Here is a 25,696-nt window from a genome sequence, read left to right on the forward strand (position 1 = left end):
TCATTTTTAGGGACAAGAGAACAAGGAAGAACTTGACAGAATGCACTAGAGAAATATTTTCATATTTTAAAAAAGGTGAAAGTTATTCAATTTTTCCTTGTCTTTCATATAAAGTAGGTTGGGAAGGCAGTCAGTGAGGGCTGTTTAAGATATGTGGAAATGATTCTAACACTGGCCATGTACATGCAGAGGTACCAATGATGAGATGATGTGCACATAAAAACATGTTTAATAATGTTGGTTGGTTGTCACTTTAAACTAAAAGCAGCCTTGCCCTTCAGATCAGAAACTAGACTTATACACCAGCAATTCTGAAAAAAAAAATACATAAGAATTATCATGTCTTTTTATTTAAAGTGTATTTCTTCATGTACAATGAAAATAATCCCTATCTTCTATATTAAAGTGGATAAGGAGGTACATTTCTTTAATTCTTATCATTCCTGTTCACTTATAGATATTTTGTCAGATTAGTCCCGGCCAAATATTACAGCTCAAATAAGTATTAATCATATATTTCAAAAACCTAGCAATGGAAAAAAAAAAAATTAAAAAAAAAAAAAAAAAAAAAAAAAAAACCTAGCAATGAATGCTTTCAAAAATAATTGTTAACTAGGTCAGTCTAAACCTTGGATTAGTCATAAAACTTGCTTGAAGTAAATGAAGACTGAAGTGTACCAATCGAAAATAAATACGTGGAAGATAATATCAAGGAAAAGGAGGAAAAACCAGCCCAATAAATATACATAACAAAACATAAGCAACACCAAAATAGATGTTTTACAAATGAACAAAATTAAAACACTTCAGACACAAACTAGCAGAAGTCTCCAAAGTATTTTTACCTTTTTGTGGGGGAACTATTATGATTCCATAAACTTACTTACACTTGGTCAAATTTATCTCATTCACAAAATAGTCACTCTTATGTATGGAAAAAAAGAACCATAATCCTCATGTTTCTTTGGGTTATAAACTATTAAATAGGCAAATGAACTAATAGAAATGAAAACAGAAGAACTAAATTATGGGTAAGTTTTAACATCAAAGAAGGTGAACAATAAAATCAAATAAACATGAATTAGAATACAGTTGTTAGAACATTTATAAAACCATGCAAATATAACAAATCTTTAAAGAGACACTGAGAAGGAAAATTTCTGCCTAAAATTCGAAATTATATTTAAAAAATGAGTAACAGTCATAAGATTACATAAAAGCATGCCACATTCTCATCTCACACAGATGGAGTGGAGTAAGTAGAGATGAATTGACCCAATTTTGCCCCTAACCCTGATAATTAAAAAGAAAGTCCAGACATAAGAGCTGCTTTTTCTTTTAACCACTAACAGAATAAAATTGAATGATCACGTATCAAATCTCTAAGGAAAGAAAAAAAATTAGCCATACAGCAGAGTATCTGGGGAAGGAGCAAAAATATATACCTAAAACCTGAAATATTGTGCAGATATTACAAATTATTCCATTCTAGAATATTTAATGACTTAACGACAGTCTCATGACATAATATTATGGTGCATAACTATACAATTCAATGTCAACTTTATGAAAATGAGCCATGTGTGCACAGAAAAGAGAAACACTAAACTATTATAGGTTTCTCACTATAGAGGGATTATGAGTAATTCTTTTTCTTCTCCATTACATTTCTATCCATTTGAAATAATCACAATAAAAATTTAGTTGTCTTTGCCTGGCATTAAGTCATATCATGTTGTTTATGTTAAGAGTTGATTATTTAAGTAGAAATCATTCTACAAAAATAGAAAAGAGGTGACTCAATGGAAACTTTTTCAAAATGAGAGATTTTCCTATGTATTTCATAAACTTGGAAGGTCAGGAATATTTCTTGTGTAAAAACTAATAGTCGATGTAACTTCCTTAATATGCCTATAAAGAAAAACATACTAAAATCAGAGTACAGAGAGCTCTATAGAGCACAAAGAATGTGTGAAGATAGCTATGACTTCAAGAGGTGTTATCTATGTCTACATCTCTTGATTCTGGGTGGGTTTTTCAACCACTTTGAACAATACAATACTATGGAAGATTCACTGGGCCGTTTTCCAGATGGCATCCACAGCCTGTCTCTTGGAACGCTTGCCTTCAGCCCTCAGTCACCATGCTACAAGAAGCCTGAACCACATGAAGAAGCCATGTGTAAAGTCAACACTCAAGTCAAGAGGCTGCAGCTGAGCTCCAAGATGGCATATACATCAACTGTGAGATATCTCAAAGTCCAGCATCATGAGCATCCAGCCTAGTAGCGGCTTTAAAAAACATAAGCTCCACCTACCATCTGACTTCAAAGGCATGGCAAGAACTCCAAGCAAGAACTCAGTTGAGCTCAAAGAATAGTGAGAGATGGTAGGTTGTTTTAAGCCACTAAGTTTTGGGGTGGTTTGTTATTTAGAAGTATATAGCTAGAGCAACATGAGTAGATACAGTTTGTGGGGGGGGGGCTGGGGGATGTATGTGTGCGCATGTGCACAAGCATGTACATGTGTATTTGGTAGGGGAAAATATCTTAATCCAGTAAGTCTTGGGAAGATTAAATAAGAGCGTACTTTGTTGTAAATAGTTATCACTTGAGATATAGTAAAATCATCCTTTAAGATGGTGGAAAACGAAAATATTACGAAGATCTCCATTTTCAAAAATATAACTATGTTATATTTATAGTTAGGCTAAATTCATCAGTAATCAAAGGAGGGAGAAGTAAACATTAAAATTAAATCTCAGAATCAGAGACATAAATAATTAAATCTAAGGGTAACCCAAAAGATACTTGCTGAGCTTCTACTATATGCAAAGTTCTCTTGTAGGTTTTATTCTGCTTGTTTCACATCAACTTGTCAACTTCTGAAATCTATACAATCTAATCCTGTAGGTTTCTGTTTCCCTAAGTTATATTGACAATAAACCATCTTTGTAAGGATGCCAGTATATTTAAATACCATTATCAAGATAGCTGCAATTATGCTCAGAATTACCAAATGAACATTTTGTTTAATGCACAATGCACAATTAATTCATATTCAAAATAACAAACAGAAATAAAACTAACCTGGGCCATTTAAATACTGTGTTAGTGAGCAGTGTAGTCGGACAATTATAGGTTCTGTTCGAATCACTTCCCAAGCCACAGCAATCTCCTCCTGTGCAAATATATTAAAAGATGAGCCATCTTTTAGCATTCTTGACTTTTTTTCCAAAATGAAAAAAATTCTAAATTTATTTTAAAGAAATACATAAATCAATAAGGCTCACAAAAATTACCTCAAGATCTATTGGTTTGGAAAAGAATGTCAAAGCATTCTCAGTTTTTGCCTTCTACATAGGAAAATTAAAGTGAAAATTTAAGAAATAACGAAGTACTATAATAAGAGCCCATAAACTTCAAAATATATTAAAAGAACCAATGTAAAAATACATATATAAAATTTGTTTCTTCAACCATAGCATTTCTAATCAATGTAACAAAATCAGTATGTTACTAATAACATAAAAGAAACAAATATTTAATTTTTTCCAACAATAAAAATAAATGTTTTTGAATGTACCAATCACATTGTGTAAATTGATACTTACATCCAGAAAGCTAACATCAATATGCAGATCAATATCTACATCATCAATGGCTCCATATTCCCTGAAAGCAAAGATTAACACTTATTTTTCCATTTTCCTTAAAAGATAATGTGTGCTAGTTTAAGTCAAAGATTCAATTACTAACTCTTATCCCTGACCTCTACAGAGCTCAGAAGTGACTGGTGACTTGAATTAACTAACCCCATGTAGTGGATTTTCATCTTCTGTGACTTTTTTATCATCTAGACATCTATTTTTATATACATGCATTTGCATACATAAATTCAAGAATTGTTTACTTCATAGTCTCAAACATCCCCAGTTCTCTGTGGCAAATTCAACCATCTTCTCATATGATCACTTGGTTTTCATTGCGCTCTCTGAAGAGGAAGAGCTGCTTTCAAAGGGCAAGAGAAGGAGTTTCCAACATGAGGAAGGGGTGGGGAAATAATTCACTGTCAAAATGATGTGCCCATGACTTCCCTTCCATGGTAAACATTACTGGTTCTGAACCGGATCCATGTGCTCTGCCACTTAAATGTCATTGTGTTTTGATAGGCAGCTCTAAAAGTCTGTTATATCAAAATTAAAACAAATCACAACAGTATGTGCCACATGAAGACATTCTAAAAACCAACTTTTCTCCAGCCCAGATGGTGTCATAAACCAATATACTTTTTAAAAGTTAATGAAAGAATACAAAAACAACAGTTTTCCCATATTCTCTATTTACACATATCTATATTTTTTATATTTTTATAAAATTATGAACTGACAAATGCTATCCACGGTGAGGGATACAATTATAGAGATAACTGAAATGATAAAAGTTAACTGCCAACATTCATTAAGTCTGAGCCAGAAGTTATTTTAAGAATTTTACACACACATAATCATAGTTACTATAGGTACCACTACCACTTTAATTTTTATATGCATTCACTGAAGCCCAGAGTAATAAAGTAACTTACTCATTATCACTCTGTAGCAGTCAAGATTTAAACACACACACACACACACACACACACACACACACATCCTATTTATTTACGCAGGCGATTAATCGGTTCAACATACAATTAACTACCATTTTGCAGGAAACCAGGTCAAACATTAATGGATGGTCTCATTAGGTTCTCGTCAGAGCCTTATGACAAGGATACTATTACCACCCTCACTCGCAAACGAGGAAACTAAAGTTTAGAGAATTGTAATAGGATGCCAAAGAGTCGATAAGTCAGTAGGGAAGTCAGGCATTGAACTCCTGTTCAATTTCTTGTGTGTAGGACAGTATCTGGCACATAGTCCTCAAAGACAATTTCTGTGTGCTACGTAGTCAAGTAATGCTATATCATACAAAACTGTGGCAATTGCAAAGGATTCAGAAAGCCACCTTTGATGATTAAATTGTTTTATGTAATTTGATGAAGGAATGAAGGGGTTTTTGGAGTTTTAATGTCTATGAAACACAAAAAGCAGCATGTTAGAATAGAGAACTCAGCCTTTGTGTTTTTTTCCACAGTCCCCTTAAAATATATATATAAACAGGGCTCCCTGCTCAGGAGGAAGTCTGCTTGTCCCTCTCCCTCTGCCCCTCCCCCCTCTAATGCACTCTTCCTCTCTCTCTTGAATAGATAAAAATCTTTTAAAAATTTTTTAAAAATTTAAAGGAGCACCTGTGTGGCTCAGGTGGTTAAGTGTTTTCCTTTGGCTCAGGTCGTAATGATCCCAGGGTCCTGAGATGGAGCCCTACATCAGGCTCCCTGCTCAGCAGGGAGTCTGCTTCTTCCTCTGCCTCTGCCCCTCCCCCCTGCTTGTGCTCTTTCCTTCTCTCAAATGAATAGATACAAATCTTTTTTAAAAACTTTAAAAAATACATGCATCAAAACACTGACCAATCTTCACTATTTATGAAATCGTACTTTTTATTCTTTGATGGTAATATTCTTAGATTATATGAAGAAGAACAGGAATAAAAATTATCCACAAAGAACTGATTTTTTAAAAACACTGCATGTCTCAAAACATCTGTGTTATTCATAAAGGGTAAGAACACTTATAACCTTATGCAAATTTAGACATGATATGATATGCAAATTTAGATATAAGAATATGCCAATTTATTTACGAAATTATACAGACACTGTGCCAAGAATAAGGACCAGGCAAATAAACCATCTTTTTTATGCCTCCGGTGCAGGGGTCAGCAAGATTTTCCTGTAAAGGTCAAGATAGTATTTTATCCTTTTCAGGCCTTTTCTGGTTTCTGTCACATCTTCCTCTGTTTTTGTTTTTCTTGAATCCCTTTTAAAAAAGCAAACACTATCTGTATCTCAGAGGCTGTTCAAAAATGGTCCCCATGACCCAGTGATCAAAATTGGCTGATCTTGAACATCAGCAAATTTGATCTTGAACATCAGCAAATTATTCATAAATATAAAAGTCAAACATCTTTTGTGTTAGGCAAATTAAAAGAAAGAACCACTAATTGTAATGATGAGGATTGATTACTAATGATGTTCAATAGACATTTAAGTGGGGTGAAAATTGTAACAAATACGTGTAGACTTCTGTGTAGAAGGATGTTGGTGAGTGCAGAAATTGGGGACAGAAATGAATGTTAAATAATAAGGAAATACTTAAGTAAACTATAGTACACTTCTACAATAAATTTTTTTTTTACCCATTACTAAAGAAGTTGATATAAAAATATTTACTATCCCGAGGGATATGTTCCAAAATACACTGTTTGGAGCAAGCAGAGTACCAAAAATGTATGGAAACTGAAATGCTCTTTTTAAATAAAATAGAAATAGAAAAACCAAAAAAGCTTTTTCTAAAGTACTTATTTATTAACTATAGATTGTGGGTAAAACTCTTTTTACAAAAAAATGTTATGTGTTTTCTAAAAACATATCTACTTTTTCTGATTACAAAGGTAATATAAGCTTATTTTATAAAATGTCAGAAACAGAAAAAAACACAAAAAGCAACTTGTATCACTCAGAGAGAATTATCTTTGCTTATATTTCATTCCGTGTGTGTGTGTATATATATATATATGTATATATATAAAGAAAATATGGTATATAAAATTTTTGTCCTGCTCTTTCACTTCTTCTAAAATGAGTATTTTTCTATATTACTAAATATTCTTCAAAATCATAGATTTAAATGGTTTTACTTGTATAAATATAATCAATATTTAATAATATAACAATTATACAATTATTAGGTTGCTGTTGATTCTTTTTACACTGTAAATATTGATAAAAAGGTCTCTGGATAAAAAAATCTATGTGCATCTGTCTTCTCATAGAATAATTTCTACTAGAATTACTGCATGAAATAAATAATATAATTATATTCGGGAGTCTTAATATATGTTATTCAATTACCATTTTAAAAGGTTATGACCATTTCTTATCATACCAGCCAGGTTATCACAGTGACCACTTCCCATATCCCCATCATTACCCAGCACTCGTTTCCACCTGGTCATTGCCAGTTTCACAAGGGAGAATAATTTTTGTTTGGATTTAGTTAAAATGGCAAGACTTTGGTGCAATCAGAGGCAGAGAGAAGGAAATCAGAGACAACAAAAATCAGTAAGAACCTTACCCACAGCTGTTTTGTTCAGAGTTTCTCAGATTACTTCAACAGAATTTATCATAAAGTTACAATCAGAAAGTGACATGTATTCTTTTAAAACTTTTAACATGTGAATTTTAAGGTATTCTTTATAATTTCTTCAACACTTTTGTGTCAAATTTCTAATACTATCAATTTATTTCAACAACAACAACAACAACAACAAGGAAATAAAGATTTACGTGCTCTACCCACCACAGCAGAGCACAAAGAACACAAATACAAAATTTTAAGGAGGGGAGGCATTAAAGGTTTGTAATTAACTGGATTCTGCAGGTGTAGATCTGTAAATAGTTACACTTTTTGTTTTTATGTCACACTTCAAAGAATTCACAACAGCGCTGCGTATATGCAAACCAATTTCCGTTGTGATGCTCTTTTTATATAATGCCAGTAATTTCACATTTCCCACTGCGAGATTACAAAGCGTGATTACAGTTTGTCCAGATGCAGCGACCCAGTCATCAGGATTGCTTCTATATCTGAATAACTTTCAGTTGCCCCGGATCTCATGAATAGCAAATGCAGAATCAAGTCAAAAGCCTGAAATATGAATGCAACTTGAATTGTGAAGCCAGATATCTGATTGTGTCCTGAATGCTGTATTGGGCTTATAATAACTCAAAATAATTTCATGCACTGACTATATTTATTCACTGTGAAAAGACTGCATCAAATTGAACCTGAGTACTTTTTCAAGATAAGGGGAACAACATAGAAATGATCTGATGTAGTTGTTACACCCTGGAACTGACAAAGGACGGCCTGACAAATTTTCTTCCAGACATCTGAGCTACTGTTTGAATCAATATATCTTAAAATTTGGTCATTTGATTTTGGATATTTATGCGTGACCTAGTTCATTTAATAGCATATGTATGAAATGTATTTTTCTATGAACATGTATTTTTGAGGGTACTATGTGTTAGGAGTCTTGGCAATTTTTTTCTCCTATTTTTTAATGGAATTAATCAAGATAACATCCTCATTAATGAGACACAACGTCAATACTCTCAGTATAGTAAATGTTAACCCATCTCTGCTGGTCCTCCTTTCTCTATAAAACTACAGCTTATTTGTTATACTGTTGTGATGTTTTATAACACTACCTGATGAAAATCAGCAATGACTGTACTGGTTATAAAAATATTTTTAGATACCTAGCCTTCTCTTATTAGCTGTCAAGGAAATTACACATACAGACATATACATGAAACTCTACCATAGGTTACAGGGAAATAAAATTATTGCTACTTAGTTATTTCTTGTATTCAGTGACTGGTCAGTTATATTTTGAGAAGAAATCTATTTTGTGAGGAAACAGACACTTTCTATGACACCTGAAACTCAACAGCTTGCCTGTCTATCTCTGCATGCCTACTCAATGTGTGTTTTTTGCTCAGTGTGGGAGAGATGTTAGTGAATGGGCCAAGAATTATGCAAACTCAGTATTCAGAAAGAAATCTTGGTAGATTAAAGCACTGGCAACACTGTATCCAAAGTGCTCTGAAGTTTCTCGAAAAGGCAACAGGACTGAGAAGAATTTAAAAAAGGAGATCCAGATAAAAAAGGAAGCCCATATCAAATGACAGTGTATAAGAGGTACGGTCGCTACAACTTCCCCTCCGTTGAAAAAATCCTGGGTTTTGCTTGAAGAAAGAACAGACACTGGGAACAGGGGTGACTGTCTGGGATCTGACATTCTGAAGCTTTCATCTAGATTATGGGCCAGTGTTTTTGGAGAACTGTCTCCCTTTTGTTTCTTCTATGTGCTTCCTGTCATCACTTTCCCTTGGTTTTGAGTCAGACCATTTTTCTGTAGGCTCTAGAAGCAGGAGTGGGAGAATCAATATGCGGGAAAGGGCACTACAAATATCTAGCTCCAGATTTTTTGATGAATGACATACTTCAATGGATGCTGAGTTATGTTGGACTAACAAAATTCTTCAAATCTCAGTGGTTTAACACATAAAAGGATCTATATCTCACTACCACAACATATTTACTAAGGACTCAAAGAGCGGGAGGGGAGATGCTACTCACTGTGTTCCCTAAGAACCCAGTCTGATGGAGTCCAGCAGCAACAGGAGCTCATGTCCTAGTACTTACACTTACATTTCACTGGCCAAAATTAGCTGTGTCCACTCATGACATTAAAAGGGGCAGGGAAATAAAATGCTGCCATATGCCAGAGGACAGGAGCCAGAAGATCTGGAAGTGGTCCTACTGTCACTACAAACAAAAATACAGAAATCCAGAAAAGTGGTCCATGCGGACTTTTGTGGCTTTTCCCCCTTTCCCTTCCCTCCCTTGTCCTTTCTCTTTCTCTCTCTCCTTCCATTCCTTCCTCTTTCTCACTCACTCTCTCTTTCTCTCTCTCTCAAGGTTTGTGGGCCTGAAAATAGTAGCATAACTTCCTCAACCTTAAAAACTCTTCAGTATGCCCTGTCCTTCAGAACATCAACTCCAAAGAGGCCCTATTATAATTGTCCATCTACAAAAGGTGATCAAAGTACAGAAGAGTCATAATTATGCAATCTTCCAACCTTCATTAAGCATTAGTCACAATAAAAAGACTAGAATATTACTCATACAACTTCAACTTTTAAAACAGAAGATGGTATGATCACAGAGCAAAGGTTATTTCACATAGGCTAGAAGTTTGAAACATCACAAGCAAATTGTCAGAATCATTTCATTCACGACCAAATGAATCTTTTGTGACTTGTAATTCCCCATATCTTCCTAAAACTATGAACCTCATATTGTTTTTGCATGACACTGGTGAAATTTTTTTGTTGTTGTTGTTAAATACATGATTCTGGGAGAAAACTTATAATGAAAAACATAAAATATCCTCAGTTTGCTGCATATCTTGATTCAAGACAAGACATATTCATTCAGACTGACAAACTGATGGTTTATCATGTTTCTCCAGAGACCTAACTCACTTCCAACATAAGAGCCTATGAATTGGAACCGTCATCAATGTTTATAACTATGGTTCAATACAGCCAGGATTCTGCTTTTGAATAATGTGGCCATGTAGAGCTGAAATTACCTACCTCAGTAATAAACTGGTCATTAGTTCCTGTTTCTATATCCTCTTTCAACCTACTTTAAGAGGTTTTATCACAAGTGAGGCACTGCCAGTTATTTTCATCTCTTACAGAGAACTTAGATGTGGTTAACTGACTTTCTCATTTAGACGTCACATAAAAAAAAATGACACCAAATAGCCTATTATGCATATTGAGGTACTTTTGTTCTTCAAACTCCATTAAGTTCTTATAAACCTCAATTAAGCAAAAGAACAGCTAATTAGAACAGTCTGTTTTCAACAGGCTTATAACTTTGCAAGGAAGAAGATCCCAAGACCTTATGCCTAACTACTCCTGTTGCTATGGGCCCAAGCCTCAGTATTTGATACTAAGCATTAAGTTCATTCGTATATTTTCCAAGTAAATCAGGCTAGTCCTGGTGTGATTCATACCTTATACCATGAGGCCTCTGGGAGGTTATTTATTCTAGAGACATCCTCTGTAGCTATAGAAACTCTAGAGCAGGCAAGAACATGGCTTATAAAGATTTAAACTGAATCAAAACTTCTAAGTGAAATAGAGAAGGAGAAAAAAAATCCAAGCCACTTATGACTTTAGATACTTCATTTGAATGAAATTTCAAATATTTATCTAATTTTAAGAATTGGTAAATTATCAATTTTATTAATAATGGAAAATACTGATAGAGATGATCACTGGTATGTAATAAATTCTTGAAGAAACAAAAAAACAGTGTAATTAGAGCTTAGCATGGAAATATGTATTTAAGAAAAATCCTTAACTATAAAAGCAATCAACATGTGCTAAGGTAATCCCCTAAAACAGGTATCTCAAAGGAAAAGAAGATTATATGTTGTACTGTATGATTAATTGCATCCCAGACTTATTTTTTTAGTGGGGGAGGGGATTAAATCACTGTGATCAAAGTTTTAAGCAGTCATGCAAATTTTGACTCAAGTTAAAAACTTAATCATTATTTTGAACCACTTATGGTTTAGTCCCTACTGCCTTCTTCATTTATTCATTCTAATACTTATTGAATATCCGTATTTTCTACCCTGGAGCCACTGCAGAGATCAACTGAGAAATACCTGCAGCTAATTTGCCAAAATCTTGAAAATTGCAAATATTTGCTTTTCCAAGTATAATCCCAATCACTCTCACTCAATTGCAGCCTACCAGAGAATGGGGGAGACAGGACCTGTGTATACAACCCCAATTACTAAGGTGGCAGGTGTGAGTGAGTTTGTTTCTGAAGTTAAAATGAAACAGTTGACAATTATAAACTATAGCTATGTTGTACTTCCCAACTTCTAAGTTGGCTCTCTCAAAATCTGGATACGTCAATGGAAGAGGAAATAACCAGATAATGTAAACATCTTCCATGGATGCCAATGAAAACAATCAAGAGTCCATCAGCCCACATTTCATATGTTTCCTGCGCTATATTATTACCAAAATATAAGCATGATACAAAACCAAAACAATGTAAAGCAAACAACAAACGAAGCACACTGTCCCAGCATTCACAGAATTTAGGGTCTATAGGGTGAGATGTAAACTAATAATGACAAGACATAAGAAGTTGAGAAGTAGGGCAGCCCTGGTGGCTCAGTGGTTTAGCGCTGCCTTCAGCCCAGGGTGTGATCCTGGAGACCCAGGATCGAGTCCAACGTCGGGCTCCCTGCATGGAGCCTGCTTCTCCCTCTGCCTGTGTCTCTGCCTCTCTCTCTGACTCTCATGAATAAATAAATAAAATCTTAAAAAAAAAAGAAAAAGAAGAATGAGGTTTATTTTTTTTTAATTTTTATTTATTTATGATAGTCACACAGAGAGAGAGAGGCAGAGACATAGGCAGAGGGAGAAGCAGGCTCCATGCACCGGGAGCCTGATGTGGGATTCGATCCCAGGTCTTCAGGATCGCGCCCTGGGCCAAAGGCAGGCGCCAAACTGCTGCACCACCCAGGCATCCCAAGAATGAGGTTTAAATGAGGTTAAAGCCAAATATAAGGGGAGTGGGAAGGGCAGAAAACTAATCTGCACTGGAGATTCAACAAAGGCTGAAGGCTAAGGGAGAAGCTGGCCTTTGGACTGTGGCTCGAATGAAAGACAGCAACAGGGTTGAGAATGAAGCACTCCTTGGTAAGAAAACAACTTGTGCAAATGCCCAAAACCAATAGGGAACACGGCACATCTGGAGTATAGGGTCAGGTGGGGTTTGGGTGTAGACGGCTGAGGATAAGGCGGTCAGTCTGAGACAGGGTTCTGGAATTCCCTGGCACCTTGGGAGGCTGCCCTTCAGGCAAAGAAAAAAGGATGTGAAATAATCAGATCTGACTCATGGAGGAAAACTAGATAGTAGCAGGAAAGAGTTTCTTTTTTAAATTAAAGGAAAGACAATGGTTAGGAAGGATAGTGGGGTCTTCTGAATAATTAAAAGTGATAAATAATGGTCTTTAAATTTGTCACCAAATTATGTATGAAGTAACTGCAAGATAAACTACATTATCATTCAAACAAACACTCTGCAAATTTATGTCCTTTTTTTTTTCCTTTCTTTTTTGGGGGTCAGATCATATCACAATGTGATCTGGACACCAATGGTTATGCATTATTTACTTTTATTGTTCACACGATTATGATTAACAGCATGGGCCCAACTGGCCAAGTCTATTACAAGAATTGATTATGATGCTACTTAAGACTGATATTTTATTAAACTAACTCTCCAAATAACAAATTTCTTCAATGCATCAATGTACTCTTACACCACATGTATCAAAAACAAAACAAAAAAATCCATGCTGCCAAAGATATACCATTTTGTAAAAGTAAAAACATGGCACAATGTCTCTCAAAATTTCAAATATAACTAAGCCCAAGAATACTTCTACTTAAATAACTCAAGAGAAAAAAAAATCCCAATGACGTACCAAGTCATTTCAATCTTTATTCATGAGAGGTACTATTTACCTGAGAGAAACTGCATGCGGCCCATATATCTCTCTCACTGCCGACAAATCAGCTTCAAGCTGGGGGTGCTTGTGTAGTTCCCCGTCATAATTCACCTGGTGAAAAGGGATGGTTTAGAAATGACTCAGGGGTGAAGAGAGTCAAAAGAATCAAATGCAAACCATTTCTTGGACAGGCCCCCCCTCATAGGTTTTGCCATGGACATTTTCTCTGTCGTCTTCATTGAAAAATCTAGAGGATACAGCAGTATATTCACTCAAAAATTCGTAAATTTACGAATGTCTCGTATAATTGATTATGTTTGAAAAGTAAAATTAGACCACTTTGATGTGAGGGAAAGGCAAATGTTAAAGGGACTGCAGTAAGGGGCTGGCAGACAATCTGAAAACTTCTAGACTGAATACCTAGACTGAAAAAAAAAAAAACATTCACTTCCCCTCTGCAAATATTAGCTGTGTAAACAAAAATCAAAACTGGAAGGATTATTTTGCCTCATGTTAAAGTGCAACACTGGTTAGACAATCATTAGCATCACCATGGCTAGAAAGGCATTCTTGGAGAGAAGTAGCCCACTTTTATTTGTATGTCCATACCTCTACTGCCTTGCTTATATGTGATTGACTAATTAGTGATTTTTCATTCCAAAGAAGTAAACCGACTTACATTCTTCCACATAATGACAATTTTGGCTTTAAAGCACCACTTTAGGGTTACCTGGCTCACTCAGTTGATTAAGTGTCAAACTTTTTATTTCGACTCAGGTCATGATCTCAGGGTCATGAGATGGGGCCACGTGTTGGGCTCTGTGCTTGAGATCCTCTCTCTCCCTCTTTGCCCCCTCCCACTCTCTCTCTTCTCTCTTTCTAACAACAGCAACCAAAAAAAGCACCACTTTAACCTACCACCTTCCCATTATACTATACAAGTCACAAAACATATTTGATCAAGAAGTTTATAGAAACAGAACAAGATGCCTTATACAGCCATATCCTAAAATCAACTGCACACTTTATAATTCTAACATTGTCATGGAAAAACAGTGAATTCTTTTATATACAGGCACATATGGCTATGCCATTTTCATATATAAAAATTATGATATTTCTTCACCACGATTCTTCAACAAACACTTTACCTCAATGTAAGGAGAAGACAATGAATACAAATATTGAAGATGCTCAGTAGTTACGGACTATGAGTTTTTATAAAGGTTAATCAGGTTCTATTTAAAACTAACTATCCATGCTTTTGTTAGAAGTGTCATCTTTTCAAAACAGTGGCTGACCCCAATATGCTTAAAAAATGTAAAAGTCAAAAACATAATAAAATGCTGTCCTCAAAATCTCTGTAATGAAGTTAGTTCAATGTGAGTGATGACAAAGAATTGCAAAAGCAATCTTAATTTCTGAATATATATTTATATATATAAATAAACAGAAATTGTACAGATTTCCAAGTTAGTATCAGAATTAATATACAGGTCTCTCAATCAAGCACAGGATTCCACTAGGACATACATGGCAGCTATTGCTAACTCTGAGAGTGGATAGCTGGAGGACCTTATGTGCTCACCTGTCCTCCATAATAAAATTCTTCAGAATCATTATCACCTTCAGAATCTTCTTCCACTGTACTATTTTGTCTTGACTCCTTAAAATAATAGAATAAGAAGAAAGTTTTAATGGTCAAACTATCTTGCCTTCTTTTGAAAATAAAGTTGCAAATGGCCATAATAGGTAAGTCATTTTATATAAAATGACTTTTATATAAAAAAACATTTTATATAAGAAACATTTTGGGTGCAGTTACAAGCCAAAAACAAAAGGTAGTAAGAGACAGGCTTGCCAGTGTATTAAGCGCTATGGATATCTTTTATAAAAGTTATATTTCATTGATTTTATCTTGCAAAATTAACCATTTGATATAGGTATAAAACCATGTATAATCAATTACAACTTTGGCTTTGTTCTGATAAAACATCTGACAAGTTCATACTGATTCAATTTTTATTTAAAAGTTCCTCAGCATTTATCCCTGACTATTCTCACTTCCACTGCCAATTCTACACAATGGTATGAAATAAAAGGCACTCCAACTCCAATAATATAAAAATCAAATTATGAAAATAAATATGAATTACATTAGGAAGAGAACTTCTTGCATATAGAAGTTATTTGCTTTTAGATTCCAAAAGGATATTTAATTAAATATGCTTGAACTGTAAGTTTGAGTTTCTAATGAACTGAACCACATCTGTTATGTGTCTAAAGTGCAAACAACAAAAACTCATCTAAAGTAACTAATGATGATATTCCTCTCCCTGGCTCTGTTAAAATAATTAGGAGAAAGGCAAATTCCATTTGACACAGGAATCTATTAATCCAACATTTTGGAAGCATCCCTTAATTTCTAGAACAAATTTCAAGTTCTTACAGAAAAAGAAAAACCTACAAAAGGGGATTTGGATTTTATAAAATGAGAAGTTTTTGGTTTTAGCTGCAGTATTGCTAGATCGGTGGTTCTCGTTGTGGATAAAGAAGAATAGTGATACAACACTAGAAGGGATACAACATATTGTACTGGGTGCATAGTTTTAACAGTAAATAATTGTTAGTCCTGTTGCACTCATTTTGTTTGTTTCACATCTTAGTATTTATTGACTGATTGAAGCAAACTTTTTAAAGGTGAGGAAGGGGTATGAGTTTGTTGTTGTTTTAACATTGGCCAATAATGATAAGACTACATACCCATACTCTTTGCTACCTTCACTAACGAGATCACTTTTTACAAATGAAATGTTAAGGGTCCCATCAAAACTATGGATAACCACATATAGTTGTTAGAACTGTAAGTTACATAAGTGCTCCTCAGTCAACTACATTACTTGACAGACAAACAGAGCATAAATTAAACTTCATATGTACTTGATTTAGGTTTAAACCAGACATTCTATCTATTATTTTAAAGGGAGCTTCCTTCTCAGAGTTAATTCTAGGTCACTACCCTTCCCACATACTAAGTCTCTCAGTCATGAGCTTGTGTTTCATATGTGATCTTAACCTCAATAACAAGATATTAACTACGAATGCAAGGTAAATTTAATATATACCTATGCTGCTTTGAATACATATAAAATATGAAATGTAATTTCCATACCTCTCCATTTTCCTTCTGTAATTTGGATTTTATGGATAAGCAACAGTTAATGTCATTTGTCTTCCTTAATTCTGAAAGAAAGTTACAAAACATCATTTCACTTTCAGTATCCTATTTACCAAACATTCATAAGTTTCAGTATAAAAACACCCCTCAGGTGATTCTCCTTTTGCAAGAAAATTAAGGAATATTTTGAAATTATATTATGTTGGGAAGTTATGTGTTATACAAGTCTTTCACTGCCTATAAAAATATGGTCAAACTAAAGTGCCACTTATACAGACTCCTTCAGCTCTCACTATATATTTCATGGGATCTACACTGCCCCAAGTAAACTTTTTATTTTTATTTTTTTTAATTCAATTAATTAATATATAATATATTATTTGTTTCCATGGTAGCGGTCAGTGATTCATCAGTCTTATGTAATACCCAATGCTCATTACTTCCCATGCCCTCCTTAATGTCCCATTATCCAGTTACCTCATCCCCCCCAACCACCCTCTATCGATCCTCAGTTTGTTTCCTATGATTAAGAGAGCCTCTTACAGTTTGTCTCCTCTGAGTAAACTTTTTAAATATTCAGTTTGTCTAGAAGTGCCATTATGTATGGGATATTTTCATAAGAGCAAATATCAACATAATGCATTTAAACAGGACTTTTTTTAAAGTACTGTAAATTTCTGTGTTTAAAAAACTGTATAAAAGCAAACAGAAATTAAATAGAAAATTTATATGGGGAACCAGATTTATAGATTCCAAAGATAAATATCTGTTACATGAGCTAAAAGAAACAAACAAACAAAAGCGTTACCTACAGTCAAGAAAATATTAACCCAGAATTTTAAAAAATAGTGTATTCATATTACCTGTTGCTATTCGATGAAAAATTATTGGAATTGGCTCTGTGGTAACTAATACATCTTCATCATTTTCTGAACTTGACACATATGTATTATCTGCAAAGAAATATTGACAATTAAAGGCACAGTAATCAGAGTAGTAGCATGTGCTTCACGAGTGGTAGAAGTGATGTGGATATAACTTCATTTTTTGATAAAGGGTATATTTTTTCAAGTTACTGTGTCTTTAAATCTCAGAAAAAATTATGTATACTTCAGATTTATGTGTGACTTAATTTTAAATGGCCTCTTTAAAGATGCTTAGACACTTTGGATAGAAATTATTACCCAAATATATCTCTAAGATCCCATGTGACAACAGATCATTTGGATGCAACTGGTTGCCTCAACTCACTGAACAGGTCCTTCCCATTATCAGTATCTGCTAATAGAAGCAGGTTAGTGATTGGAAGAAGAAAGCTAAACAAGAACCTTTGCTGCAACAAATTCAATATCAAGTCATTAAAAATTTTGAACTAAAGCTTTTGTTGAAAGTCATGCCTCCATATTACTTTAAGATACATTTTTAAATTGATAAAGTCTCACAACTCTTCTTCCATGAATTTCATTAAATAGTACTATACAAGTTGAATTCATAGAATATTTATTCCACAGCTTACTTAATATTTTTATTAATTATTTGTTTTCATTGAAAAGCATATTTTATAAATTTAGGACTTTTCCCTAATAAATACAGACCTTCATGTATATGGTAATACAACACAAAGCCACTTATTCTACTTTGTTCATTGAGGATTACAGGGCATCCGTGAGAGATCTGTTTAACAAAAACTTCACCAGTTCATTAATAATGGTCCTATAATACTCTTATCAATGTTGTATAAAATATAAAAATAAAAAGTGTAAAATATTCCCAACAAATAATAGAAACCTGTATCAGTTTCAGCAAAAGGAAATGAGTATTCTGACAACTGTCTAAATACATGATAAAAGATCTTGAGCCAAGTTTTCATAATATTGTGTCAGTACATTGAGAACATGATTTTTAATTGATAAATATCAAAGTCATTACTTTATTTCCAAAGAAACATCTGCACTGTTTTTAGACCTACAGTAGTGAGTCAGTGTGAGTGATACATAGTCATGGCATAGCCACAAAAGATGCTCAACAGACATAAGGCTTTCACAGTTATTCTGGAAAGTAAGAGGACAATAATGTGGATTAGATTTGAAACAAAACAAGTTCGCCTCATTACTTTAATTGCAAATTTTGCCTTATTTTTTCAAATAGCATCAAGGAAGGTGTGAGATTTTGTTTATCAAGCGGGACCACAGATTAAGAAGTAGATTTAATATAAACTTGTTTTAATTATTGTCTCATCATACTGACTGAGACTTTGACCTTTTATCTGGAGTCTCTTTTGTCAGTAACCAAATACTCTGTGGTAGGGGGTCAAAATCCCTCTATTAAAGCTAGTTTTTAAATTTCTTAAACCCACATTCAGAGTCTTACTGATTCCAAGTACTGTGCTACTGAATCAACTGAATTAGACTGTCCCTGTGCACAATGGATTCCATGAAGCAAATTTACGGAGAAGAGGAGTATTAGAAGTGTGGATTGAAGCAACAGAAGTAATCGCTGACCACCAACTACAAGGGGAGATCCAGAAAAATCCATAAAGTGGACACAGTATCATGCATATTTCAGTGTCATGGGACAAGGAGGTTTTTTACTACAGCTTCAAGAGGTGAGCATTAAATTAGGACTTCCTGTTTATGCAAACAGGAAACTGAATAATGCAATTTAAAGGATCAAATGGTTTATGTGGGGTTGATACTGAAAGGCAGTCAGCTTTGATTCAAGAGAATATAATTTGGTGAATACATGTTGCATAATGCAGGAAGACAGGATTATGCAAACATCATTTTCTAAGAGATTTTCTACCAGTTTGTGTTTTGTTCTGTATTTAGACATTAGAACACTTTCAATTTCTGTTTCTGGCTTAATTTACCGGACCCAAAATGTTTTCAGGTTTCAAGACATCATCTATAAAATCATCATTACAACATAATAGGCCAGATCAAAGAAGTATACCCAAGCAAAGAATACAAATGTAGGAATGTGGACAAAGCACATAAAATCTAGACCCAACTATCAACTAGCTAATGAACGCTTTTAACTAAGCCACGGTCAGCTTAGTTCTAAAAATGGGAGATTTGCTGATGCGCTTTGAGGATCGTCCCAGCTGTATGAATGAATTCTATGTTTTCTTTTCTTCTTGTTGTTTAAATAACCATTTCCAAACCTCCCTCAAACTATTTTGACATCTGTAATAATAACATCATCTTTGTTTAGACATGAGAAAGTAGGCCATATAAAGGATAAGAATGCATTTAAGGTAACAGAATGAGTCAGTGACAGAATAGAATGTTTTCAAACTCAAATTCCTTCTTTGGAATCCTACCACTTGACTCCAGGGATGCCAATTTTTTTCTTTTTTTGAAACTTCTGGGGACAGTTAGGTTTTTAATGTGTAAGTTTTGTAGATGACCTAAGGATCTTTATTAAAGGCTGTTAACAGTACGAATATTTTCTCTTTTCCGCCCTACCAGACTACGCAAGCATTACGGGAGCCTCCATGGACAACTGGGGAGAGATGGGTGGAAAGCTATGAAAAACTATCTCTTAAACTATTATTTTCATCCCATTTCGTATGCAACATAATTTAGGCCAAGTCACCCCATTATTCATCACTACGTAACTTAAGTAATTATACTGGTTTTATAATATAATCTGGATTTCTCCCCTGAATGTTAAATATTAATATTCATGTACTGCATGTCAACCTTCAAGCCAATCAATTATTATTCCTATTTTAAAGATAGGGATAAAAAAAAAAAAAGATAGGGATACCAAGGCTCAGAGAAATTAAGCAATTTGCCCAAATTATTTACATAATTAAAATTAACATGACTGTAAGTGGTGAAACTGTCTGAATCCGAACATCGATGTTTGCTATGCTTTTTTAATATTAAAAAATTGTCATTCGACAGTTGCAGTATGTTGTAAAACATATAAAAGCTATGAGAGAATTCACACCCACCAGTAGGTAAGCCTACTAATTAAAGGTGGGAACTAATGAGAAAAAACTCTGCTGTTCTATTATAGCAGAGCCAATTATCTGTGACTTGTAATATATAGTTACCTTCAAAAAGCAAGAATCTGTCTACAGTATAAATGACATAAGGAAGTACAAGTAAACCAGAAGGCTGTTCTATTTCTTCACTTTATTTTAAAGAGCCAACATATCATTTAGCATTGCATTTATATACATGTTATTTAAGGAATACCTAAGGCTCAATTAAGAATCTCTTTGTTCACGAAAACCAAACTATGATGAATTTCAATAGATTGCACAAGTTACTTAACAGATTAAAATTGTAAAATGATAAATCCGTTCCTAAGGAGATAAACAGGGTGACATAATCCCGAATTTGAAGGATTATGCTCATATGTTTCCATAGGGCACAGAAAGTTCCAAATTTTCAACTGTGGATGATGAACTAATCACTCAACCATATAATCCAGGAAAAGTAGGAGAAAAAAAAAAGACTAAGGAACATTAGCAGAAGGAATTAACAAAAGTACTATCACGATTACTGCATTTAGAAATTAAAAATGAAGTAAAAAGACTACTTGTTTGAAAGGATTTTACAATGGGTAAAACTCTGGGGAAGAAAAATCAAAGGTGGAAAAAAGGCAAGAACAAATATAAAACAACTGAAATGAGAAAGGAGAAATCGCCACAGAGGTGCAGTAGGTTTTCAGATGTATATTGAATACTATACACAACTTTTTGCTGAAAAAGTTGCACATTTCACCAACATAGTAAGATTTCAAGAAGAACACATGCTTAAACATGCCTAAGAGATAGAAAATCAGAACAGATAATAAACAGAGCAGAAAAATAACAATTATTAATCCCAGAACCATCCCTAAAAAGATACTAGGCTCAGAGATTTGCTTGCATGTTCTGTCGAATGCCAAGTAGGTAGGTATAATGTCAAGTCTTTAATGACAAAGTATATGACAAAATGTATCTTACAGATGAACATTAACATACCTGCTAATAAAATAACTTGTCACCTTCTTGTCAAAGGGGAAAGCACATATGATACCTCAACAGATGTTAAACAAGAATTTAATAAAGACTTTATACTCATTCTTTACAATGAAATTTTAAAAAGGCTTGGTAAATGAGAAAAGCAGTTTCCTGAAAGCAGATGGAACTGTGCTCACTAATTCTGGAAAAAAGGACAAAGCTGCCAACTTTCATATCAATTATTAAAAATTATTCTGGAGGCTCTAGCAGTGTAATGGGAGAAAGAAAACACAAGGATGAATATTGGAAAGGAAGAGCAAACAAATAATTTTTATACAATATTATCTACCTGAGAAATCAAGTGTATTAACTGAACTGGTTAGTACAACTAAATGTAGATTAAAATTTAATAAGAGGGAAATATTACCATGGTAATATTCACTTTGAAGAAAGCTCCATAAAAATACTACCACTACTTTTCTCCTAGAAGTGATAGAAATCAGAACCAAATTACAGACAGTTTTGCCATCAAACTACATGTCCTTGGGAAATACCATTTAACCTCTCTTGACATATTTCTTCAAGTATAAAATGTCATGAAAGCCTCTGTTCTGCCTATACACAGGCTGGTATTTAGAGTCAATTCAATTATGTATATGAAAATACTTGGCACACAGTGCACTGGTTCCAGCAACCAATCCAAAATTCTACCCCGAAATGCACTAATCTCTCTCACCCATACTTGTGTTTTATTTACACTTCCTTTATTTTTAGAAATGAAATTATATGGCAAATTTGCTACAGACTTTCTCCATAATGGGAATTTGTTTTATAAAAAGCACACATGATATAACCAGTGTTTTAGTTTTAAGTTTTGTATATTGCATTTCCAAGAGGGTCTCCCTCCTGCAAGGCAAGAAAAAGTCAATGATACCTCTTGGCCACAAGAGGGAGCAAAACATCTGGTTCACTTGGTTTATTAAAGGCATCTTTCAGCCCTATTTCCTGTGCTACAAGAACAATTCACTTAACTGTCTCTGAGGTGAGTTTTTATTTGTGGCATTATTTCTATCACCCTGACTTAAAGTTCTTTCATGATTGACATCTCTAGGAGCTGCCTAAGATGAGAAGCACAATAATTATAATAGTTAAAAACTAGAGAGGTTAACTTATTTTCCTAACATACTTAGCAAACGTTCAGCATCAAAAACATAGTATATCATAATGGAGAGAGCTGACTGCAAAATCATCCACAAAAATTCTTCTTCAAAAATATTTTGTCGTGCTTCTTCCAATGAAATCTGCCTAGAATGCTTTTTACACTATTAAAAAATAAGTATCTCTTTAATAATGAGTAACTCCTCTTGTAAAACTGCACAATAGTCTTAAAGAAAACTATGTTTAACACATATGGCAATCATGGTAAAATAATTATAAGGAAGTTTTTGATTTATAAAATTATTTTCATTTTTATTTTTATTTTTTTAAATGTTAACCATGGTACTTTTTAAAAAGATTTATTTATTTATTTGAGAGAGAGTGAGAAAGAGAAAGAGCATGAGCAGGTTGAGGGGCAGAGGGAGAGGGAAAAGCAGATTCTCCTTTGAGTAGGGAGCCCTACACGGAGCTTTATCCCAAGACTCCAGGATCATGACTTGAGCCAAAAGCAGACTTACCAGACTGAGCCACCCAGGTGCCCCTACAAAATTATTTTGAAATGTAACATTTGATCGTATAAAAAATTATATGGGGGCAGCCCGGGTGGCTCAGCGGTTTAGCGCCACCTTAGGCCCAGGGTGTGATCCTGGAGACCCGGGATCGAGTCCCATGTCGGGCTCCCTGCATGAAGCCTGCTTCTCCCTCTGCCTGTGTCTCTGCCTCTCTCTCTCTCTCTCTATATATATCTTTCTCTCTCTCTCTCTCTCTCTCTCTCTCCCCGTCTGTCTCTCATGGATAAATGAATAAAATCTTAAAAAAAATTATATGCATGATACAAACTGCCACAAAAAATACTAGCCTAAATGCTAAAGAAATACGTTTTACACCTTCATACTACCTTATGAACTAATTATTTTTTAAAATACTCAAAGTACAAATAATCAAAGTTACTTATAGCAATCTAGTCATTTTACATAGAAAAATATGATCCAAATCATGCAGAGTATGTGAATAAAATGGCTAGATTTTAAATAAGAATTTATTTCAATTTATGACACTGGCAGACCGCAATAGGTAGTTTGGTGACCATATGATTTTATGAACTCAGAATACTGGAGTAGTATATATGAAATATTGGCAGTTAAACCTTGCTGTTCTTTGCCACGAGATATGATAAACAATAGATTCCTGCATTATACTCTTATCTCTGATGTAAACTAAACAAGTTATATTTTTTTCTGCACTAATTCTACAATACTTAATGCTCTTATTCAAGATAAAATTATAGATATCACATGTGAGGAAAATACTAAAGAGGAACATCTTGTTTGTATCTTCAAATTGCCATGACTAACATGTTGGCATCTGCAGCCGGGGCTCTATGAGATGACATGTGTCTAGAAAACAGGACTGACCATGGCCTAGAGGAAGAATTTTTCATTTACAGAAAGATGGATCTGCAGTGTTCTCACACTCTGTCTTCTAGGGACAAGTGTTTGTGGGCCTAGTTATATATTTCAGGAGACCGATACAGTGAGAATAGCTGTGCATGCACAAGATACCTAGTCTAGTCCAGTGGTACAGTTCATCAGCTCTGGACTACTGGGTTCAAGTCCCAGCTCTTCCTCTTACTAGATGTATCATCGTTCATGAGTAAAATGATGATGTTATGGTAACAATCTCATAGGAATTATTATGAGAATTGTTTCATTATACTACTTAGAAAAATGAAGACAGGCCCATTTTTAGCTATTACTATTTTCAGCTATTATTTTAGTTGTTATTCTTACCTATTGTTATTTATGTCATGAAGAGCTAAATGATGTTCCAAATCCAACAACTAAACCAGTTCAGAGAATTTGTTTTACTTGTAATGTGATAAATATATACAGGCTGAACCTATCACATGGGCTCAAGTCAATGACTTTTCATCGGGAAACTATTTTGATTCTGGACTGCATCTCAGGGTAAGACATGTATTTCACAGGCAACCAAATGAAGAATTCTCCTAGATCTTCAAGTCTTTTGCCAACGTTTCACTCCTAGATATATTTATATACATTTTCCATCTCCAGAAGAAAAAACTATTCAAAGACATCATGACACAAGTATTTGTAATAAAAATAGAAAGAAGAAAAGCATACCTGGGTAATCTTCAGATACATGTACTGAATAGGATACACTGTTAAAACAGGGAAAAAAGAGAAAAAAAAGGCTCAAATTACTGCTAAGGTAAATGTTTTTTATAAAATAAAAACCAAACTCACATTACCCATTCATTTTTTCAGATATAAGTACAGGTATAAGTATAAACAAACAACCTCTTTGCCTTGCTTTTTGACATATGAAACTTAGGGGTTTTTAAGATATATTTTCCATGAGTACAAATGGTCTTTGAAATATCTTTCTCCCATCAGTGGTACTTTTCATATAGCTCGGACTTTAAAAACTCAGCAATATCTAATATTCCCTAGTCTATGATCATTTGTATTGTTTGTTTAGATGATTTTATCAAATCAAGCTTTTTTTTTTTTTTTTTTTTTTACCAAAGTATTCCTCCTACTTTTTATGGCAGTTCAGAATTTAAACATTTATTTTTAATACTGCTTCCCCACAATATGTGCTTTTGAAACATGTCCTTTTCTTCAAAGAATTAACAAAAGGATGACAGTGTAACTAATTAGTTATTCATCAGCCAATTTCTCATCATCATGACATATAATAAATAAATTATATCCTATTCTCAGAAGGATTGAGTTGCTTTAAAAATAATTTTTAAATTGTATTTTAACTATTTCACAACTCCTTTCTCAGTAACCCTACTGCCTCCAGGTATTATCTCAGTGACGTACAGAAAGTTATCATGCTTATTTGTTCACTTTCCTATCTCTGTCAGCTAGACTGTAAGTCCCTTGAGGTTAGAGTCCATGTCTATTTTTATTTTTAGCATAGTCACCTATTTTAGTGCATGACACACAGCACATATTCAATATTAGCTTTCTGAATAGATCAGTGGAACTGACACTTGCCAAAGAAAAGTCAAAATTTAGTTTTAAGTTCAGCCAAATTAACTGCTTGTTAAGACAAAAAAAAATCAATTCTCTTTGAAGGAACATAC

At 34.0% G+C, this 25,696-nt stretch overlaps 1 protein-coding gene across 7 annotated transcripts in view; it reads right to left on the bottom strand.

The window, feature by feature from the left end:
• Positions 1–25,696, bottom strand: part of PARP8 (poly(ADP-ribose) polymerase family member 8) — a 172,598-nt gene that overhangs the window by 57,272 nt on the left and 89,630 nt on the right. For all 7 annotated transcript variants that reach the window (XR_005358489.1, XR_005358488.1, XR_005358490.1 and 4 more), the window contains 7 exons: positions 24,723–24,760; positions 17,324–17,413; positions 16,455–16,525; positions 14,871–14,948; positions 13,299–13,393; positions 3,613–3,673; positions 3,089–3,179 (listed from right to left, as the gene is read on the bottom strand). Coding sequence is in view for 4 of the 7 variants with exons in the window: in XM_038535141.1 (XP_038391069.1) it covers positions 3,089–3,179; positions 3,613–3,673; positions 13,299–13,393; positions 14,871–14,948; positions 16,455–16,525; positions 17,324–17,413; positions 24,723–24,760 (524 nt within the window). In the remaining 3 variants the exon portion in view is untranslated. The remainder of the gene's footprint in view (positions 1–3,088; positions 3,180–3,612; positions 3,674–13,298; positions 13,394–14,870; positions 14,949–16,454; positions 16,526–17,323; positions 17,414–24,722; positions 24,761–25,696) is intronic.

The sequence above is a fragment of the Canis lupus genome, chromosome 4, assembly GCF_011100685.1.
Source record: "Canis lupus familiaris isolate Mischka breed German Shepherd chromosome 4, alternate assembly UU_Cfam_GSD_1.0, whole genome shotgun sequence".
Taxonomy (NCBI): domain Eukaryota; kingdom Metazoa; phylum Chordata; class Mammalia; order Carnivora; family Canidae; genus Canis; species Canis lupus.